This window comes from Ictalurus furcatus, chromosome 23 (genome assembly GCF_023375685.1).
Source record: "Ictalurus furcatus strain D&B chromosome 23, Billie_1.0, whole genome shotgun sequence".
Classification (NCBI taxonomy): Eukaryota; Metazoa; Chordata; class Actinopteri; order Siluriformes; family Ictaluridae; genus Ictalurus; species Ictalurus furcatus.
In genome coordinates, this window is record NC_071277.1 from 14,956,440 (window position 1) to 14,979,949 (window position 23,510).

General features: G+C 37.2%; 1 protein-coding gene across 1 annotated transcript in view; it reads left to right on the forward strand.

The window, feature by feature from the left end:
- The first annotated feature begins 1,620 nt into the window (after window positions 1-1,620).
- itga8 (integrin, alpha 8) overlaps window positions 1,621-23,510 on the forward strand; it is a 109,384-nt gene continuing 87,494 nt past the window's right edge. The window contains exons 1-6 of the mRNA XM_053611348.1: window positions 1,621-2,035; window positions 2,454-2,587; window positions 10,751-10,851; window positions 11,818-11,941; window positions 14,621-14,682; window positions 18,423-18,468. Of these exons, the coding sequence (XP_053467323.1) occupies window positions 1,839-2,035; window positions 2,454-2,587; window positions 10,751-10,851; window positions 11,818-11,941; window positions 14,621-14,682; window positions 18,423-18,468 (664 nt within the window). The 5' untranslated portion in view covers window positions 1,621-1,838. The remainder of the gene's footprint in view (window positions 2,036-2,453; window positions 2,588-10,750; window positions 10,852-11,817; window positions 11,942-14,620; window positions 14,683-18,422; window positions 18,469-23,510) is intronic.

The window sequence follows — 23,510 nt, forward strand, 5'->3', positions numbered from 1 at the left end:
GACCACATGCATCCCTTCATAGCCACAATTTACCCATCTTCTAATGTCTACTTCCAGCATAGTACCATGTCACAAATCAAAAGTCGTCCCAAACTGGTTTCATGAACACGGCAAAGAGTTCTTCAGTGGTCTTCCCAGTCACCAGATCTGAATCCAATAGAACACTTTTGGGATGAGGTAGAAAAGGAGATTCACAACATGAAAGTGCAACTTAAACATCTGCAGAAATTGTGTAATGCAGTCATGTTTTCATGGACCAGAATCTCAAAGGAATGTTTCCAACATCTTGTGGAATTCATGCTATGAAGAATATAAGCTGTTTTGAGAGCAAAGGGAAGCCCTACCCGGTATTAATGTAGTGTTCTTAATAAATATAAAAAAGTTGATAAGTTAATACTAAATAAACAAGTCTTATTGATAGAGTGTGCTGTGTTAAATATTAATTTGAAACAAAGCGATAATATGTAGAAAAAACGAGTTGGGGATTCAATTTCCACTGCAGCTTGGGGGTTCGATTCCCACCGTGGTCCTCTGTTTGCGCCGTTTGCATGTTCTCCCCGTGCTGCAGGGGTTTCCTCCGGGTTATCCGGTTTCCTCCCCCAGTCCAAACACATGCATGGTAGGCTGATTCGCATTTCCAAAGTGTCCGTAGTGTATGAATGGGTGTGTGAATGTGTATGTGATTGTGCCTTTGATGGATTGGCACCCTGTTCCGGGTGTACCCCGCCTTGTGCCAAATGCTCCATGGGATAGGCTCCAGGTTCCCCATGACACTGAAGGATAAAATGGTATAGAAATTGGATGGATTGATCTTGATATAATGAGTTATTAAGTTGAAATGACGTGATATTAATCCAAAAATTATAACAGCCTATATATATCTTTAAATAACAAATTACTAAGTCAAAATAATGAGATATTAATTTAAGGTGAAGACACGGCACTTCAACTTGCTGTTGAAGTGCCATGTTGAGCTTCCAAAAATGTTTTCTTATTGATCGCTTGTGGACGTTTAAATTTAAGGTTAAAATTACGAAAAAAAAAAAAGTTAAAATATGTCAAAATAACAAGTTATTAAGTCGAACTCATGATACTGGGTAGTAAGTTATAACTACAATGACAATGACATACTAAGTCAAAATCACATGTCTTGAAATTACAAGTTAGTAAGTCAAAATAATGAGATATAGTCGAAATAAGACACAGCACTTGGGCATTTCCCCCCACAATTTGTGTACACTGTGGAAAATATTAACAAAACAATATATATATATATATATATATATATATATATATATATATACATATATATATATATATATATATATATATATATATATATATACACACACACACACACTGATTGTGGACAAACAAAAGAAACATTATGCAGAAAAAAATCAGATTGTTTTCCTTGAGGCATTTTTCCTACATTTTTAAAAAGTAAAAATATACAATAGTTCTCGGTCCACACTAATAATGTTTATTTAATCAAATTCTCACCTCGCTCGCGCGCGTTCCTCACAAGTGGCCTGTTTCCGTATAAGGACTTGGCCGGATGACGTATTGAGGGCTCGTGCTGTGTGATGTGGTGTCGGAGCCCGGGCGCGCAGCTCGTTATAATGGTGTGCGCGCGGACAGCGCGAGCACACACACACACACACAGTGCGGCGGGAAAGGCGCGTGCAGCTGAATGAAACGGAACGCATGGAGCGCGCGCAGGGACTTTGACAGTCGAACCTGGTGAAAATAACGGGACAAGCTGCGGAATTCTGCACACTGCATTATTGCTTATTGGTTACGAATAAAAGTTTGTGCTTGACACCAGGAGTGCAGCGATGCTGGCGTGTCAGGCTCGAGCGTCTTTCCGCGAGCTTTCTTGTCTAATCTCGGTTAGTCTAATCTTGTCTGATTTTCTTTGCGGAATCCTTGCTTTCAACTTGGATTTGGAGAATCCCGCTGTGTACACTGGACCCGCCGGGAGCTACTTTGGATACTCCGTGGACTTTTACCATCCGACGCAGTACAGGAGCGCGTGAGTTACACAGAACTTTTGCATGCTATGTTCCAGTCATTTATATGCACTGGCTCGTTTTATTAATTGAAATGATGGATAACAATTGTATAGCACCTCGACTTAGTTAAGATGCATGCATCATAATGCATCATGCACCTAGGGTTAAACACTGAAATTAAGCATTCTGCATTCAAATCAAGAATGGCAGTTCTGCCTGACCTGGATGCATCACCATTTGTTTACTACAAAGCGCTGTGAGGCAGAGATGCAGCAACACTTTATCCCTGAGAGTCGTGTATCCTGCTTTCTGTCCAGCATTTATAGTCTTAAGTGAAGGTGCAGTTGGTGTTGCATGCTGGATGCTGGTCTAAGTGCGTGCAGTTTAATGGTACCTCTCTCTCTCTCCCTCTGTCTCTCTCTCTCTTTCTCTGTGCAGTGTATCAGTGCTGGTCGGGGCTCCCAAAGCCAACACCACCCAGCCCGGGATTGTGGAGGGCGGTGCGGTTTATTACTGCTCCTGGCCTCCATCTGAGCAGGACTCATGCCGCGAGATCCCTTTCGATAAAGCAAGTGGGTACACAATTATGAATTTTTTTTTTTTTTTTATCACCAAGGAAGGACACGATGTCATGTTTCTTGTATTGCAGCCTGTAGACTACTTAATGCATGCATGCATGCATGTATTTAGTTCATGGATCAAGGAGGATGCATCCAAAGTGACACTTCTCCATAGAATTGAATGCGCACATATAAAATTAACGTTTGTTTTCATTCAATCCTCCTGGTTTTTTTTGTTGTTGTTGTTTTGTTTTGGTTTTTTTTGTTTTTTTTTTGGTTTTTTGTTTTTTTTTTGTGTGAGGCTTAGTTTATACACTTTCCGGCTCCGACAATAAAAAGATCAAACCCCACATCCAAGACTGAGTTGATTTCCTCGCATATGGTTTGGTTTAAACCGGGGGAGCAGAGTAATTACCACGCGCTGCCCGAGAAAGACGCGTAACTTTAAATGTGGCGCAATTGACATCCTGACGCACAAGGGGTCCTGCGCGCATATTCCCGAACATATTATATTTTACTCTTCGGCTCGAGTTATGCGATGCATTATGACTGTAGGTTTTACGCAGTGAAAACGCAATGGACTCAAAAGCAATGGCATTTTGGAAACGCAAGGTTCCATGAAAGAACGGCTTAAGCGCTGACGGAACTGTGAGGTCATGTTTAAATTGCGCTTGTCATGTGGGAAGCAGATGCCAGGATCGCTGTAGGCCAAATGCTGTTTGCGGTTTCTGAGTTGCTTTCTATGCATGTGACCTGTCAGACGTATTGTGCCGGTAAATGTGAGCTGTTGTAGAGGTAGGGTTGGTGTTGCCCTGTCTACACTGAAGAACTCTGAAGATTGTCTCTGTCATGTCTTATCATCCTCAAATCTAGTTTCCTCATCCTAAATTGAAGGAAGCTGCTAAAGACGATTTAATCAGCGGAGATTAAAAAAACAACAAAAAAAAACTTTAATATCAGTGTGGGTCTACTAGATTTTTGCTCTGTGGGAAACAGCATAAATGTTAGCTACTTTTCAGGGTAAAGTAGCTAAGGCATGTTCAAAAAGTCAGCACAAACTAACCTGCATATTTACTGACTCCTCATGATCATGATCGTACAGCAGGTAGTGTCAGTGCTGCATAGCTCCAGAATAATGTAGACAAAAAGAAGCAGTGGTACTGAGTAGTTGGTAGTTAGACATAAAGGAAAAGGTTACGGATGGAATAACTCACTTTTAGTACTTGTAAATGTAGTCGAGAATAGAGTTTAAAGCAAAGAACAAAGAAGTGTGCTGTTGGAAAAAACAATAGGTCGTTGAAACAATGGTGATCGGTGATTGTTCATTGCGAAACAGTGGCGATCAGTGATTGTTCATTGCGAAACAGTGGTGATCAGTGATTGTTAATTGCGAAACAGTGGTGATCAGTGATTGTTAATTGCCATTGTGATACAGGGGTGATCAGTGATTGGTCATTGCAAAACAGGTGATCAGTGACTGGTCATTTGAGAAACAAAGGTTATGAGTGATTGGTCATTGCAAACGGGTGATCAGTGGTTGGTCATTGGGGAAGGATGGTGATCAGTGATTGGTCATTGTGAAAAAGTGATGATCATTGATTAGTCATTGGGGAACAACGGTGATCAGGGATTCGTTATCATGAAATAATGGTGATCAGTGATTAGTTGTTGCAAAACAGTGGTATCAGTGATTGGTCATTGCGACACAGTGGTGATCGGCGATTGGTCTTGCGATCAGTGATTGGTTAGTGTAAAACAGGGGTGATTAATCATAGGTCATTGTGAAACAGTGGTGATCAGTGATTGGTCATAGGGAACAATGGCTTGTACAACTCAGTCAGGCTCTGCACACTGTTGCCAGGTTGGCCAAACCTGCTTTTTCAACTCGCATAATCAGCAGCTATGATGTGAGCTAGAGAGCTGTATCAAGTGCAGGACAGTCCCCACTATCCACTTAAAACTCGCTAGATTTTTTTCTTGTTTTAAGTAAAACCACTAAAGGGGTCTAAAAAGTTAACATATCTATCAACAAAGCTGGTAATTTTCCACACCACATCAGTCTCTGTCTTATCACTTGAGGTAAAAGTCTCTCTGCCATTTAAACCTGAGACTCATTGTCGTCTCTGTACTCAACTGATCTCTGTTCATGCTAAAATCTGTGGAGAAATAGTTGCTCATTAATTCAGCTGGGTCTGTTGGCTAAATTTCGTGTTATTAATATCTTTCTTTTTCTTTTTTTGTAGATAATTTAAACATGTTATACTTTGTCTACATCATCTGTACCAAACATGATCTTTGCAGGCAGACCACCACTGTAACAACTGTACAATTATAACAATATTTTAGCAATTACTTTCATTGCAAGTAACATAATATGATAATCCAACACTGTTAACGACTGTTCTAAAAACAGATGTGGGGGTTTTTTTGGCTAAAAGTGAGTAACAGCCATTCACAAGTGATAATCTGGATTGAACAAGTTGACACTGTTTGAAAGCACTGACTGATGTGGAAGAGGATAGAACATCCTTTTAACTCCAATTTCTAATTCTCTATACGGTTAAAATGAATTATAAAATTTAATACATTATTACATTTATCCTTAAAAATGCAAACAATGACTTTTTCAGTCAAGGTTTTTGCCATTTTCAATGCATGCAGTTTTTGTGCACCCCCATTTCATAATTTCTGTTTTGTGTGTGGAAGAAAAAGCCTGTATCTGTTTACAGGTAATAAGCTGGAGTTATAGGTCTATACACCGACATGAAAGAAGTACTGGTATGTTATTTAGATGGGGGATAGAGTTGAAGAGGTGGGAAAAAGAGACAGACAGGAAGACAGCGAGGGGACATGGTGTTTTAAAAAAACACTTGGGGAATTAGTGGAACTCAGCCAAGAAGGTTGGCTCACATGGAGAGGTGTCTGCTTTTTATTAGACACCGAGAAACACTTTAGACACCCCCACCACCTCAGGCCTTTCTGCTTAGCCAACTCAAAGTGCATGCACACACATTATCAGATTCATTAGTCACGTTGTCGTGACCCCTGATCCCACCATGGCATCCAGACGTCGTTCGGGGGAAATTTACATCTTTGGTCAACTTTGATAAATGACCAATGCGTTAAAGACAAAGCGAACTAAATTCATTTGATACACTGTAAACTACCACATACCTGATGAAGTCACTTGTTTGGTGTGCACACACACAGAGAGAGAGAGAGAGAGAGAGAGACTTACAAAGTGATGTATCTGGATCTTCTAGAGTTACACCAGACACATTCCATTGCTTTGAGTTTAAGAGGAAAACTCACTCTTCATCATTTCCACATTTGTAATGTCTTTAGGCATGTGCTGATATTAAATTTATGATAATTTCTACTAACTCACCATTGTTGATGATATCAAGGTTTTGTATTTCTAAAAAAAATTGCCAGGCCATTAAATGGGTTGCATTCCAACCATAAAGGAACCTCAGCTCTTGGGGCACAATACTTTCAATGTACGTCATCATTTCTAGCGCATTTGACATTTAGATGATTCTACAGTTACATTTTGCTCTTAAATGACTAACAGGATTAAAAGTAACAGGATTGTGTGTGTGTGGTTTTTTTTTTTAACATTCATTACACATTATGTAGTTAAATAGAAACCATTCTAATAGTATGAGGATATTAACAACATTTAAATGATGTATCTATGATTCAAAGAGTGTAGGTTCAGGGACCTCACCATTAATATCACAATATCTTTGAAAATCATCTTTGGAAATAACAGTTACTTTACATTTATACAGTTATAAATGTAATATCAATGGGACACAAACGGCATCCCAATCGTGGAATCACAGATTTGTTTACATGTAATTGCTTGCTAGCTTCTTGGTTTAGATAGTAACCCAACTATGACTTATATGGTTAGCTCTTGTATTGAAAAGAGTGTATTAGATGTATGCACAAGTTGCATTTGTTGCGTTAATTTGGTAAATATAAGTATGGGAGTGGCTTCGGACGGGCAAACTGCAATCAGAAATATGAATTCTAATTAAAACAGGTCCTAGCTTTTTCAGCTTTAACATAGGGGTAGTGGTTGTGTTTTGAAGTGTCTACACTAACAATACCATGTGTGTCATGTATATTACTATCAGCAGATACATGGGAAAGGTTGTGTCCTAGTTTCATAAAACTGATGTATTCTCCATACTGCACAAGCAGCAAGCACCCAAATCTGAGTTAAATACCTGCATGGAGATATTTGTATACTTAAGGTCAGTATCCAGTCATGGTTCTGCTATATTAGTTGTTGCTGTCACTGCAGGTACTATAGATGTTTGACACCCAGGGTCCTTCTGTTTCACAAACCCCCCACCCCCCACCCCCCCCCCACAACCCCGGCCAATGTTATTGTCCGCATCACAAAGTTTTAGCAAGAAGATCCACACACTGAAACATGATAAAAAAAAAAAATGCCGGTCAAAAAACTCCAGAATGTTTTTTTTGCTAGCTAATTTAGCAAAATTAGTTGCCCCAAATGAAGGAAAAGAGTGTAAATGTGAGGGAGTACAACATTAGCTAGCAAGCATGTGAGTATGATAAATATGATAACTAGCTAGCTAATTTTCGACTTGCTCACATTTTGATTTTAAACATCATTTAAAACCTTTTTTTTTTTTTAAACTGCACCCCTAGATATAGGGTTATAGGTGTTTAATACACAAGAGAAAACCTATGCTGAGTGGAAATTCTGACTTTTCATACAGGACGAGGATAAAAAAAAAAAAAAAAAAAGAGACCATGTGGGGAAAAAAGCCCTTTCGAGCACTAATCTTGTCTCTCATAACCTGTTGAACACAGTTAAATGGATGCACTGTGAATGCTTCCAGACATTACTCTAATACTAAGAAGATCTATATGTATGGACTCCAATAAGTTTGATACATAACACATTTCATTCTGGTTTATTTAAAGGTATTAATGAAATCGTCAGGTCCCATTATTCCAGAACTACAAGATGATAATAACAGCGGAGTCCTCCAGCTTTTAAAAGCAGCTGACATTGTTTGGCTTGTATTTTGGAGTGTGTAGTAAAACAGGTCACTGAGCACTGAACTTTTAAATGAGCCCCTGCTGTTTGTTTATGCAGTTTGTTGAGGAGAAACCAGCAGAATGGGTTTAATTAACACATGAGGTATTGGGATGGTTGGCATGCATGTTTCTTGTCTGTGTTGGATGACAGCCTTGTTTATTTTTTATTTTTTTGGAATGTTTGGTGGTTTCAGGACTCTACTAGTATAGTTTAGTGTCGTTTTTAACACAATTTCAGCCAGACATTTCCACATGCAATGAACATTACGGTCATTGAGGAACGTTTCCTACATTTTCATGACGTATTGGTCAAATTGAAGAGCATTTCCAGTAATAGACTGAGCCAATCATGAAGCAGTAAGCACTATAGGATATCGTTAGTGGACTTTATACCACAGTGCTGTTAAATTTTCAATACTGGCTGGTCAGTAAGTGTTTATTCATTTTGTAATAGCAGCCCTGAAAGTAGTTCCGGCTGTAATTCAAATCACATGTTGATAGTGTTGCGCTCATTATCATTCACATGGACTTGTATGGTGGATGTTTCGCATAATAAGTCTGATATTAAACGGATTAAAAAACACTGTTATTTAACACAGTAAAAAGTCTAACCGTTGATACTGTGTAGCTTTCTATACGGAGATGTTTAACATTCACTGAAGGAGTCTCCAGTGTCTCTGCTTTGTAACAGTCTTCAGAGGACATTGCACTTGCATTTTCTCAGTAATATAACCGTTTTGTTTTTGTATTAATAACTTCAGTAGAAAGAGAAAATGAGAGGCTGGTGAGGGAACAAATGTTTATAGCTGCTATAATATAAGAGCTAACAGAAACTTGTCTCATGGATGTTTCATAACATTAAATAGAAATGGATAAAACTATAAAAGTGTGGTTCGTCATTGATTAATACATTTAAAATGAAAATGTAACCGTGATTGACAAATCACGGTTTCATAAGAAGAATAAAAACTTCGAGATATTCCTGTTAGTTAACTAATCAACTTTTGAGTGGTAACGGTAATTACGATTCTCATCGTTGATTATTTGAGTGCATGGCCTGTCATGTTTTATTCCTCGGCTTACGTAAGTCTGGATGTGGGTAAAGTCATAGTGGAGGTAGTCTAAATCCTATATCCTGTGTTTTGTGACTAATGAGTAATAGATGGATGTTTAGTATTTAATATGTCGTCCATCCATCCATCCATCATTTAATTCATCTGATTAGCCCTTATTACCCATCCATAAGCAGAGAAAGAGATATATCATCATATCATGCAATATTGCATTATACTGACCCAGACTTTTTCTCAGGACAGATTTGAGTTAATGTAAGGGACAGTGTAATAGGAGGACAGCGGGAGGAAGAGGAGGCAGATGAAAGATTAATGTTCTTGCATTTTAATGAAGTGTGGACTGTGCCATACTCGACTTTAACTAGAGCCATCTGTGTGACCCGAGGTCTGTCGTGGAACACACTGAACCCCCTACAGACACACACACACACACGCACTTATCCAGAGACTCTATGGTTAACAACAATCTTTCATTAATGTACAGTAATCTGGCGAATAGAAAAATGTTGCATTTTTATAGGAATTGTTATGAAATGAGGACTTTTCTGTTAAATGCCCAAAATTGTCCAAAAATTTTTGTCCTTAGTGTTCTTACTATTAAGAAACGTTCCAAAGGCTAGAATGCATAGAATCTGTTCAGGCATGAGTTCTTGGTAGTCATTATTTCTGTGTTGTAGTCATATGGTGTGGACAACGGACCATGATGTACTGTGAGCCTATCTCAGCTAGAACACCATTCATACTGTTACTTTATTAATGTTGTATCTATCTACTAATAAGGCTAGCTATTTATATATCTTTATATATACACCAATTAGGAGATTTGGTAGATCTCTATTCATGATATTCATTTACTTGCTGTAAATCGCTTGTGAAAGAGCAAAGTTTCTCTTTTCTAGCCATATTGTAGTTACACGGTATCAATGTATACTTGACGGCAATTGTTTTGTCACTTTTTTACCCCATTTTGTTCCAAGTTGGTCATAGCCAATTGACACCTTGTTCTAGCTTGTTCTTTTCTATCACAAGAGCAATTTTGTCTCTCTTGGACTCCTGGTATCATCAGGATTTGGCTGTGAGCTCCCAACAACAAGCTACTACAGCCAGCTTTACACTGAATTGTTACACAGAATGACTTTATTGATGTACAAAATCTCACATTGTGAAAGTATTCTTTTGGTGAGAAGAGATAAGCACTCTAGAATGCGTAATGTGACATGCTCACAGGTGACTCAAAGATTAACTGCAACCAAGACAAGACAGCCAGTGACAAAGTTCCAGAAGTGACAGAAACTTTTAATTAAAATCTCAGAGCATGCTACGATGCTCGTCTAAAAAGACACCAATAGGAGGATGGCATGGGATGATTCGACAGTGATGGGGGGGCTAGCTACAAATATTTGATCAAGCAATCATTTTAAATACTGACTTACTCACATTAATTAATATAATGTTACCAGCCTAATATATTATAACCCCTTGTATAGTGAGTTGAAAAGCTACCATGCATGGTGATGGACAGGGTGAAAAAAATGTCTTATTACGTCAAGCTCACTTTGAAGAATGGGGCATTTCAGTTACAAACGACTCAACACTTCTTTTCATCATGTTTTAAAATGTTATCTCTACACAGAACATTGCTACTATTATACAGAGGAATTGTTTCTGTTTATGCGACTCCATTTTCTGCCCAAACTCCGGATATAGTTATTTTCTTTAATGGCAGGTTTATCGTTAGATCTTTATAATATACTGTAATTTGGTATGGAGAACATGTTATTGGAGAGTTTGTTACAGAATTTTATATAGTATAGTAATAATCTTAAAGGACTATTTAAAAAAAAAAAGCTATAATCACGGTCTAAATCTAACATGAGATGTTATGTGTATTTATTAGTAGTGAAGATATACTAATAAATATACAGTATGTATGCATTGTGGGTTTTTTTTTTCAGTTTTTATATCAATTCTTTATTTATTTGTTCATTTTACCCACTCATAATCTCTTTCTCTTTCCCAGATAACAGGATGGTTAAGGTGAATGGGACGCGGGAGCCGTTGGAGTTCAAATCCCACCAGTGGTTTGGCGCTACTGTCCGAACACACAGGGGTAAAGTAGTGGTGAGTATTCCTGAAAGATCTAGCCCTATGAATGGCCCTAACGAGGCTCCATCAGTCATGCTAATAGGCACTGAATTACTTTAGGTCTCCTTAGATGGAAACTGGTTAGACTTTGTGTTTTCCGTTCCATCAATACGCATTCGAAAGCTGGTGGTTTGTGAGATTAAGGCACATGTGGTTGGATGTTAAATCGTGCCTAAGATATGCATAGTTGCACAGTTATGAAGAGGAAAAGAAGATTTACGGAGTGGGGAAACGCTGCTCTATCTCCAAGCTGTTGAGGGTTTCTTGGCAATGTAAGCACGTGGTTGATATACCAGTTATTAAATCCATCGCTGGGTAAATAGCCTTGTTCAGATTACAGTGACAGTTTTATGTGGGAGAATATTTGTAATGCCATATGTGATATTACAAAGACATGATTAGAAACAAGGAGGTGTTCATGGTGTAGGACGGATGTGGAATAAAACCTTACAAAGAGAGCAGAAAAGATGGAAGCGTGGTCTATAAAATACAGTACAGAAAGGGAATATTTTTATTGTATAGTGTATGTTTCGGACATTTTATCAATATATATATAAGAGCGAAAAAACATGGCCGCCCTTTGTCAATTAAGCTGTCTAGGGTGATTATGTGTCTATTTCTAGAAATTGACAAAAGGAGATTTAAAAAATAAATAAATATTCCGGGGTACCAACACTGTAGCATTTACTTTTTTTTTAACCCTTTGCTACAGTAGTGCATCAGTAGACATCTGAAAACTAAGCATTTCTGTTTTCTTAGATTAAAAAATGCAGTCAGAGCAAACGTGAATATAATTCCCCAGACAGAAATTTATCTTTTTCTCTCTATGTCTGCCAGAACAGTGAAAATGCTTCTATTTTGCATTCTTTTCATAGTAAAATAGCCCTGGTGTGTGTGTGTGTGTGTGTGTGTGTGTGTGTGGGTGTGTGTCTGCGCCCGCAGGCCTGTGCGCCTCTGTATCACTGGCGAACAGTAAAGATCAGCGGTGAGATGGATCCAGTGGGCACGTGCTATGTTGCTGTGCAGAACTTCAGTGCCTATGCAGAGTATTCACCTTGCAGAACAAGTGAGTCGGACACACACACACACACACACACTATGTATACAGTGTCTTGCATAAGTATCCCCCCCCCCTTGAATGTTTCCACATTTTGTAGCATTACAACCTAGAAAGGAAATGGATTTAGTTGCAATTATATTTCATGAATTTACACAAAATAGTCCATAATATTGAAGTGTAGGAAAAACTAGACAGTTTGAAAAATGCATAGTAAACAGATAAATCAACAAATAAACAACTAAATAACGAACTAAATAAATAATCAGATAGATAGATAGATAGATAGATAGATAGATAGATAGATAGATAAAACCCTAACTTATATAAATAAATAAATATAATATAATAAAATTGTGTATACATACACTCTCTTGTTCTTTTAATTAAATTTGCTTAGACACATGGACGTATTTTGAGTAGTTTTATTTAAATGAACGTAAATGTAATAAAATGTCATGCATTAATTTATGTAATTTGAATGTATTTACTGAAATGCAGGTATATGTTTCATGTGGCTTAGCGATTCCAAAAAAATCAGTTAATATTTCTCAACAGAAAGGCGTTCATCTTATTGTCAGTGTCATTAACCAGTCATGGGCGCCTGTGAGCTCATGCATTTCCTCTGAGTGTGTTCAGTCATCCTGTGGGGTAGCACGTGCAGCAGTTCAAAAACATGCGGTGCCTTCACGCGTCTCGGAGGAAGCATGTGTTACCTTCCCCAGTTTGTAGCTGTCGTGTGATAGACGTGAGCTTTCTAACGATTGGGAATTGGCAAATGACTATTTTCCTGAATAAAGCTGTTCATAAAGCATCCATGAATATTCCTTATAAATGAAACATCCTTCAAATGAATCATGAGGCATTTAAACTCGCATGTAACATATTTCCAATGTACAAGTGTGCGCCATTTGTGGTATAACTCTTAGAAGCCACAATAAACCAACACATTCGTACTGGTTCTCATACCACATCACTAGGCCTGATGCCAAGGCAGTTTTGTGCCTGTGACTAAACAGCGATCAAAGCAGTGCATAGTGTTTGTTTAGATGTAATTTCCTGCCAGGCTCCTGTGCTTTGATGGGTTGAGAAGATTGGGGTGATATGGTGATATTGTCATGGTATTTGAAGACATATAATGACACACCCACCAGCAAAGCAATGCTATTACATAAAGAGCAAAAATCATTAAAACTATTATTTTGAAAGACGTTATTAAAGAAAGAAAGAAAGAATTGGTCAAAATTGATGTAATGGGCTAATTTACAAATAATGGCTAAGACTTATGTAGTTTTATCTGAATACTGTAACACCAGTGGTTGTTGTAATATAATACTCTCAGTATGATTGGTGTTGCTAAATGTTTTATAGAAATATGAAAGCAATATGTTAAGAATATTGTGGCCCAGTGTCCTGAAATGTAATATTTATACCACAGCACTGTTGAATGCTCTTGTGGAATTCACTTCCTGATAGCAATATGTTCACAAGTTGTTGACGGTTTTCAGTATCACAGAAGTGTAGTTAGAAGTCAACGCTAAGTGTAGTTACACTATATTTAGCTAAACAAATTTAGTTTTTCATACTAATTTCCCAACACGTCTGAGGTAAATATTGATATTCGTCATAGTTTCGTCTTGTTTTCGTCTTAGGTTTTCCATTACATTGGCTGTATTGATTAAATAAAGTGGTACATCCTTGCTAGCTGGAGTATTAGCCACGTTTCCGTTAATAATGAGGCGTCTCAGTTGCCACTTTGATAACAATTTTATTGTTAAGCCATTTCAAAAGCAAAAATCTGAGTTCAAATTTAATGCTTTGATTCGGGAATCATCACACCACACACGCTTCGACTACATGAAGCAGTATTTGTGTGTGATGCTCTGGGAGCTTACTTAAAGACTCACCCACTTCATAAAGAACGGATCTGTCAGTATAATTCCTTTAGCAGCTACTCAGTCCTAGCAGAGCGGTGTTTGCTTGGCAGTATACATCTGTAATGACTTCAGAAAGGGAATTAGTGGATGATATATAAGCCTCTAATGACTATTAAGTCCTCTTGACTCTCTGATAAACACTGTGAAGTGGCTGCCTGGCAGGTTGTTACAGCAACAGCGCCAAGGCAAAGAGCTCAGTGTTTAACTTCACCAGCTCTGCTAGGTTTATGATATTCACACACTTGGCAGCTCGCTTAGCAGTAAAATACCTACAAAGTATGGGGGTTATTTCAAGACAAATGTCATCATCTGCTGTGAATGATATTATTGAATAAACTCATTGACTGCGATTTACATTTTTTACAATAAATTTATTACCAGCTTGATTTTTTTTTACCATATAAGCATTTATTTGAATGGCACCATTATTACACTGAAATGCAGAAACTGAAGGAATAAATATCATGACCTTAGAATTATATGGTTCAATCTGACAATTCTGAGATTTTACGATATCGTTCCATAACGTTTTTTTGACCCTTATAACATCTTCTATAAGCTTCTAGCCCATTTATACCAGCTGGCCCTTGATTGTGCTTTAATCAACATCTCAGGAACTTAAAATGATGTTATAAGCTTATAACATGATTAAGAATAGAGGAACTAATTAAGCTCCTCGGATGTCTGGTGAAATTATTACTACGACTTGCTACTGCATTATGTAAAAATAATGATGATGTTTTTGGTGCAGATAATCCGGACCCTGAAGGACAGGGCTTCTGTCAGGCCGGCTTCAGTGTGGAATTCACTAAGGTAACTGCTCCATCATTACTCCACTTTGTGTATGTAAGGCATGTGCTGATAAGATTTTATATGATATACTGCAATATTCAACACAAATGATATTATTTTGGACACTTCAGAAAACATCACACATGAGGGCAAATCCATAGCTGAATAAGAAAAAGGGCCAAGGTCAAAACTAGAAAGCTAACAAGAGAAGAAGCTATAAAGCTGGGAGCAAATGGGAAGGAATTACACAGACTAGTAGGGAAGAATAATTCTAGGCGACTATGAGTTACCACCTTGAAGTTGATTATTTCCCTATAATAACATGTCCTGAAGTATTTATTCCTCTCATACCACAGCAGTTTTCCACTGATTACAATTTTACATTTATTAATGAATGACACTTCAGAAGTTTAACTGTTTATAGTTACATTTAATGTTACGGAACTTTATAACAACTATAAACAGTCATTCTCTCACCAGGCGCTCTTTTTTTAAGTTAAGAAGACAGTTAAAGTAGCCTTCCATGTTACTGAGAAACCAGAAAGTGCCAAGTCTTTTCCTGCATCTCATTACACCTACTTATACTATGCACAAAAAGTATGTACTCTTTTTTATGAAGAAAAAGTAAATACATTTGAGTGTGTAGCAAAATAGTATGCAAGCTTAAAAAAAATAATTAAGCCTTATTTTTATGTTTATTGATTGCCAGAGGATATTCCCATTGTTAAATGTAGCAAGCTAATAAAAAAACAATATGGCAGACAACTTACTCAAGCCCTTTTTGGTCAAAAGAAGCTATAGGATCATCAGATAATCATATCCCCTTCACACAGTACACCTGAATAAACCTATAAATGATATAAATGCCCAGTTCAGTCATGAAACTCTGTCTGAGCACTGATTGGCTACCTCAACACCACACAACAGCCTCGCTTCTCCGCCCACGTAACCCTTATAATCCCAACCAACCTACAACCTATACGTGCCACTATCCTTTGCAGCAGGAGCATGCTTCTCTTCTTTCTATGTCTGTATATGACTATCAGAGCAAGTAGCAGCAGCGTATCAGATCTAGTCCGCCTACCAAACCTATTTACACTCCATCCCCATCTACAAAAGCTCACAATTTCGCTCTTTATTGAGAAAGTCAGCTTTATCCCTTCTTTCCTCCCATCTCTTCCTCGCTGCGTCCTCTCTGTATCATGAGAACAATATAACAAATGTATTGAAAAGGGTTAAGGAGCAAAAGAAAAAAAAAAGGAGAAGGAGAGAGAGATGGATAAATCATTCTGACCTCTGACCTCTTCCTAAAGCAGGAAGAGGCCTCCTTTCCTTCAATGTCTTTCTCTTACCCTTGCCATCTCCCTTTTCTTAATATAACTGTATTTTCTTTCGTGCGTATGTAGACAAATTGTACGTCTCTCTTCCTGTCCTCAGTGATACATATTTATTCACTCTCCTGTTAGTCTGTCGTCAGTGTGTGTCAGCGCTAACATAGTCCAGATGCACACACACATCATTTTAACCTTCACACATAAGTAATGTCAATGCATTTGCCCTATCCTTCACCCCAAATTAGCAGCTGGGACACCCAGATGGGCTGTACGAAGCCTTAAAACACTATTTTCTCATAAAACACACATACATTTTTTTGACTCATTTCAAATGAGATTGTTGAGGTGAATCAATTTACCAGTTAGGACATGAGATGGACACGTTGGAGATGTAGGGAGTTGTCCAGGGGCAGGTACTCAGATGCTACACAGTCTGTAGACACACATACACTAAACAATAGACTGTGGCATGCTCGATTGGTATTAAGGGGCCCAATGCAATGCAAGAAAACATTCCTCACAAATAACACCACCGGTACCATCCTGAAATTTTAACACAAGGCTATACAGGTCCATGGATTCTTACTCTTGGCACCAAATTCTCAAAGTCGCAGCAGAATTCAAGATTAGGTGATGTTTTTCCAATATTTATCTATCCACATTTCTTGAGCCTGTGCCCACTGTAGATTCAGATTCCTGTTCTTCACTGATGGAAGTGGAACCCGATGTGGTCTTCGGCTCTTTTCATGTAAAACTTTATTATTCAGTAACTATGTAAAGAGTACAAAAATCAACAATAATAGGGTGGTGTGATTCCATTACCACACTGAAATGGATTATTTTCCTTTAAATATTTTCCTATAAATACCCCCCGGAGTGATTTATTACTTATAACACAGCAAGTTGCCAATGTTTACAATTTTTAATTTATTAAAGAATGACACATTGTACTTTTTTATCCATTTCTAGTTACTTGTAATGTTATGGAACGTCCATGAAGCAAGTTACTTCCTGTTATCACTTATGTTATAGCAGCTATAAAGCAGTTGTTTCCTCCCCAACCTCTCTGTTTTCCTCTGTTTGATTTAATAAGAGAAAATGAATGTAGATTACACATTACAGAGAAATTATAAATAAGAGAACTTAAAGTGCATCTACTGGAGATTCCTTCTAAAAACGTTAAATAAACATCTCCTCACAGAAAAAATCACAATATCAACAATTCCACATGGTTTTTAACCTATTTATGTGGAGCATCCTCCATACAACATACCTGTGTGTATGTATATACCTGAATATACACACCTTCTGACCAATCAGAAGTGAGAATTCAACATCGCTGTCATATAACATGACTTATTCAATAACTACAATGAAACTAATAGTGAAGTTACTAGTGTTATGGTACTTGAGCCTGTCTTGATTTTGAGACCGGTCTTGAGACCACAAATCAATGGTCTCGGTCTTACCATATACCCGGGTGGAATTTTACTCTATCAAAATAGTATCATACAAGTATTAGTAATGCACAGCTGTATTTGGTCTCAGGAAAGTGAGGCAAAACGACATCTTGTATTTAATGAATTTTATTTACCTGCTGTGTGCTTAGATCAAAGGAAATGTGCTTTGATTTGCAAATCTTTACATGTGCTATACTGCTTCCTGTTGCATTCCTTTTAATAAAACAAAAACCTAGCGATTATGCTTTATGTAAAAAAAAAAAAAGTATGCCTTATGTAGCAATGATATTAAGTAGGATTACACTGCAGAACTTGCTAGAAGATTGGGTTATCCTTAACATGTCATATGTACTGTATGTCCTGTGTACTTATTTGTACAAAATGATAATCCCATACTCACTCTTGGTTCGGACTCCATTGGCTATGGTCTTAGTCTTGACTCAGTATTGGCTAATATGGTTTTGAACCCAACACTATCGTCTGTAGTTATAAGAGTGTGAGGAGTATCTGAGTATAGGGGGTTTAAAGGGTTAATTATAACCAAATATCTGATTGTGTACACTCATGTATACACAAGCATTGTAAAGTTACACAATCACATACTGTAGATAGAATGTTCATTTTGATACTTTCTCTACCATTATAATCAGTGATGCATTTATTAAACTTAACCATGCAGAGCTCTAACAATATTAATGCATTTTCCACACACCAGGTTGTGAAGTATGAAGCACTTTGAGAACAGTTTTCTTTTCAGCCATGTGAAGGCTTGTAAATTACTTTCTTGAACAATGTCCAGTGTAGTTTTATAAAATCTGGAAATATATTTTCATGATGGATTTATGGATTTAAAATCTATATTTTCTTGACACGTTTAATAAAATATAGGTTGAATATTGCTTACCTCATTCAGATTTTTTAATTCGGATATTTACATTTCTTCATTTTTTTCCTTGTATGTCCTCAGGACGGGACATTAGTACTAGGAGGACCAGGGAGCTTCTACTGGCAAGGTAAGACAATATATTTTTTTTCTGTCAATTATACCTCCATCCATTTGTTGAGTCCATCAAATCTATAATCAGTCTCTATGGACAAAAAGCTATTCAAAATTGATTCAAGGGAATCCTAGAATTCAGATCTTTGCCAAAATAATGGAAAAATCCTACTGCTTGCCCTGTATAGCAGAACTGGAAAGATATTTAGAACGATGTGTCACTATCCTGTGACATTTATTAGCACAGCAGTCCAAGTGAATTTTGGTTGTGTTCCCAATTTCATCACTCCTGCTGCTCGACCAATCAGAAACTGACTTGTGAGTCACAGAGTTGTGTTTCTTCACAGTGAATGCATGAATGATGATTAGAAATGGGCTGTGGGCATACAGTAGCTAACTGTAGGGCTTAAACTAGCAAAAAGAGCTTGGCTTTATGGTCAATATGCTCTGAGGATTTATGCTTTAATGACAGGCCGCTGATGGACAATGCTTGTATTTCTTTCATTACTTAAGCTTTTAGTTCCACTTAATCCACCATAAGAAGACAGATGTGTATATAGAGTATGTATAGCGTTTCTATAACCTTGAACTGTCTCGCCTGTAATAGTTTTTAATGTGAGGGTTGCTATTAGAAAGGTGTCTGCTTTTGACAGCACAAGAATGTGACAAGGGTCAGGATTTCGTAACAGCGTCTAACTAAGTCAGAAAAATATGGCCTGTGCGTGTATGTGTGCGAGTGTGTGCATGCATGTTTGTTTGTACAATGATAAATACAAATTGTTGGATAATTGCAGCCATGTGTGTGTGAACAGATGCATGTAAATGAAGCCGATCCACAGGCCCCCCACATTTCTCGCGCTATCATCAGTTATATGTATGAGAGAGAACAAGAACTGGAACATGGGATTACAATACATTTTTAAACTCTTAATGTTTCCAATCATTAAACTATTATGAGAAGATGCCAGCTCTTCTTCTTCTGCCTCATCCGGGTTCATAAAGGTTAATGCTCACACATTAGTTCATTGCATTCATTTCACAAATTCCAGAAAATTATTATCAGGAATTATTTGGCCTACCAACCAAGTACAATTAATTCAATGTAAACAAAACATGATTATAGTTGAAATGACTAGCTAGACGTAACCTCTTCTCAATATAATAAAGCTGATCATAACCAAAAAGTATTGTAAATTCAGCTTAAATATAAATCTGACTGCAGATTAATCAAATTTGTGCAACCACTTGGCATAAAAAGTATTGAAATTCACATGCCACTTGTAATGCAAGAAGAACGTAGCAATGTAACTGCCTCATTCATAGAACATGTAGTGGTTGTGTGTCCTGTTGATGTCACAGGGAGTCTTTGTTAGTGTAATTGGTGTTTAATAGGAGACACTTTCACTGATCTCAAACATGTGATACAGTAACAGTCAGGTTCCACTGTTATCGCATAAAACCAAAAGAGCAAGCTCTTCTTTACTCACCATTTTCCAGCAACGTTCAATATCATAGTAATGAGAAATTCAATGGAATCAGCAAAGGTTAGAAACAAAGTCCCAGAATGCAATGCAGCAATATGACACAGTTGCATTAACTTACAGAAGAGACTTGGATCGGCTAGTTAGTGATCTGTGAGATCTATGAGACTGGTGTTGACAGCGGTATTGGCATGAAAGGTGAAGCTTTAAAAGTAGATCTGTTTGAGCAGAGTCTACAGAACTGAGGAAGTGAGATAGCTACAATAGACAACCTAAAGGACTAAAGCACCGCTGCATTGCTTTCTTCAGGTAGATCTGAAGCAAGGGCTAAATTCCACTCAGGAATGGCATAGCGGGTAATGTAAGAAACTATTAGCCAAAGTAAAAAAAATACACCAACATGTTGATGAAAGAAGTTTAGGCTAGAAAAGTCTAATCAAAGTCACATTTAATTACAAAATAAATCTTGGATCACATATTAATTATAAAGGTCAATCTAAGTTGTTAACGGTGGATTTTTCCTTTAATGGCTGGGCCACTACTGTCCACAAATAATTACTGCACTGTGATAGTTGGAGGTATATTGCTGTAAGTAAATTAATATAGTAATCTATCCTGTCTACCTTAATATATTACTGAATCCTGTTTATAACAGTGTTTATAAAATTGGATTTTCCCTGAAACAACGATGAACGTAAACCCACTTAAGCCCTAGTTTCTCTTATGCTTTCTGTGTCTCAGGGGATAGATTTGAGGTAAGATGCTGTCCATTTGGTTTAAAGAAATCACAAACTATTGCCATTTTTAAAAAGTCTATTGGATTAAAATCACTATCAAGCATATACCAAATAAATTAAATGTTTATTATCGATGTTTATTCCATCCATACTTGAGATTTATACACAAGGTTGCCTTCTGGTCAAATCAACAACTTATGATCAATAACTTTTAACTTTTAACTAGTAATACAATGGGGTTTTTACTGTAAAGACAGCAAAGCCAGTAGTGCAATTAGATCTATATATCCAAAAACAGTTTATGTCGAATTGTCATCTTTGCTTCAGTGGACAATTTCACTTGAATACTGTTCCTAAGAATTGCTGCTATAATCATAAAGACTGTCCTGTGCTCATTCCAGGATGTATACTCATACTGATTATCCTTTCAGCACACTTACTCATGTCTGACTTTACAGTGTACATTTGTAGCGGTTTTCTTTTCTTCCTTAAGTTATTATAGGGATTTTGGATTTCTGTAAAGCTGTTTTGTGACAATATCTACTGTTAAGCATGTTATACAAATGAAACCGAATTGAATTGGAATTGAATGTTGTATGTTGTAGTATATGTACTATTGAAACTATTGCAATAATGTAAACTATTATAGTAATCAAGTGATCTTATATAAAATTACTCATAATATGAGGGATTTTTTTGGCCTAAACAGTACAGTTAAGCATAACCACTGTGTGTCCACTGTGTAAACCCATTCTCGCCGTTGAAATATTTTATCATTTGACCACTGTTCTTACACACACACTTAATTTTGTTGACACTTTGAAGTCTGCCCCCGTCCTCTTCTCCATGCTCCGGCCATCCATCCTGACCTGAACTTTGCATCTCTGGCTTTTTAAAGAGGTGCTTGCCCCATGGAGAAGGAAACAACAGAAATATGAGCTGCAAGATGGAGGGTGTTTACCTCCTCCACGATAGTGTGTGCACTGTAACACACTGTGTAATTTATTTTAATGGTATTTTCCTAATAGTTTCTATGAGGCTTGAACTCATAAATCATCATAACTGTTTGAAATTCTTTACAAATTGCTTAAAGTGCTTGTAAATATTTTATAAACTTGAACACTATCATATAGTGCTTTAGTAACGTGTAATAATTATTATAAGGTGAACCTAAAAGTATTGCCAGAGTTACATATAACAAGGTAAAGTCCCTTATGATGAACTGTAACATGTTTACAATGCTTTAAGGAATTTACAAAGCTTATAAATAATGTCTGTTATGAACTATTATGAGCCTAGTTATAAACTTTGAGTATATAAAGTATTTTTTTTTATACTAGTGTGGACTATACTAATAATGGACACATACGAGCGCTTTCCTTAAGCCTAGTGCACATGACACATTTTTAGCCCCGATTTCCAAGTCACCGAATCATTTTGGGGGAATCATCACCAATCAGTCCGCCCTCTGATATTTTCAAGAATGTTTGATTTTCTCGGTGATGAATCATTTAGAGTCCGAGAGGAAATCAAATTCATCTGCTGTCATGCGCAGCAGATCCCTGAATCCTGTTTATCATATATTTTGTGGGAGGGCAAGGACAATATATAAGAACAATAATTTTGCTTTGACAAGAAATGATTTGGCATGTCATGTCATACCCAAGTGGCTGCAAAACACCAAAAAAAAACCATGATTCCTGGCAATGCACAGTATAAAAATAGCTACTTTTTTGCACTGTACCTCTGGTTCTCTTTGCAGAGCAATCAATCCTCTCCACTACATGTCTACCCAACCCATATTTCCTCTACAGTTTCCTCTTATTTCTCTTTTCTTGTTTTCATCAAAAATAGTAACAATGCCACAAAGACTCTCTTATTAATTTTGTCAGGTTATCTCCAGGTGAACGCTTCATTTGCGAACTCATGTGTAGTGTGCACACTCCTACTTCCACCAGACACCTGAATGCAAGTGATTAAAATCTGTAACGTGATCCTCAGTTTTTAAATTAGTGTAAAATGCACTCAGCTTTACTATCCTTGTGAGGATATTTTAGGCACCGGCCAAATGTCCCCACATGGTCAAAACTTTCAGATATTCCTATTCTTCTGGGGACATTTGTTCCTATAAAACATGCACACACACACACACACACACACACACACACACACACACACACACACACACTTAAAGAGATTAATGACGGGGTCCCAGGACAGCCTGCAGCTTTACTAATAAAAGAGAATAATGAGTTTGTCTAACCTTTAGAGGAGGAGGGTAATGTAATCTCTCTCTATCTCCCAGCGCAAATACAGACTCTTTCTTTACTTTAAAGAACGGTTTGGCCAAAAATAAAATTTGCACAATGTTTTCTACCCCCACAAATGTAGCCAATTAGAAATGTCTTTGGTGTCCAGAGTTAGTTTTTTTTTTTTTTTAGTTTTACATTAAGTAAAAAAAGCTGTACATGACTAAATAGTCACACACCAACTGCAGACCATATCGAGTTGTTCAGCGTTTTAAATAGGCTTGCTCATATGGTTCTAGCACTGTATGACACACTGTTATCTGTAAGAAGTACATACAGTCATGTGAAAAAATAAGTACACCCCATGGAAATTGTTGGCTTTTTTGACATATTCGGATAAGCAAACATTCAATCCTCTTTGAAACAGCGCATATTAATAAAGTCGATACACTTTTGTAGCAATTTTCACAATTTCAGTTAACAAAAAAACAGTCACATGGAATAAGTAAGTACACCCCTACATTTATCACACCTTCAAATCCATAAAATTAGAATCAGGTGTATATGATTGGGTGCCAGTGATTAGAACCT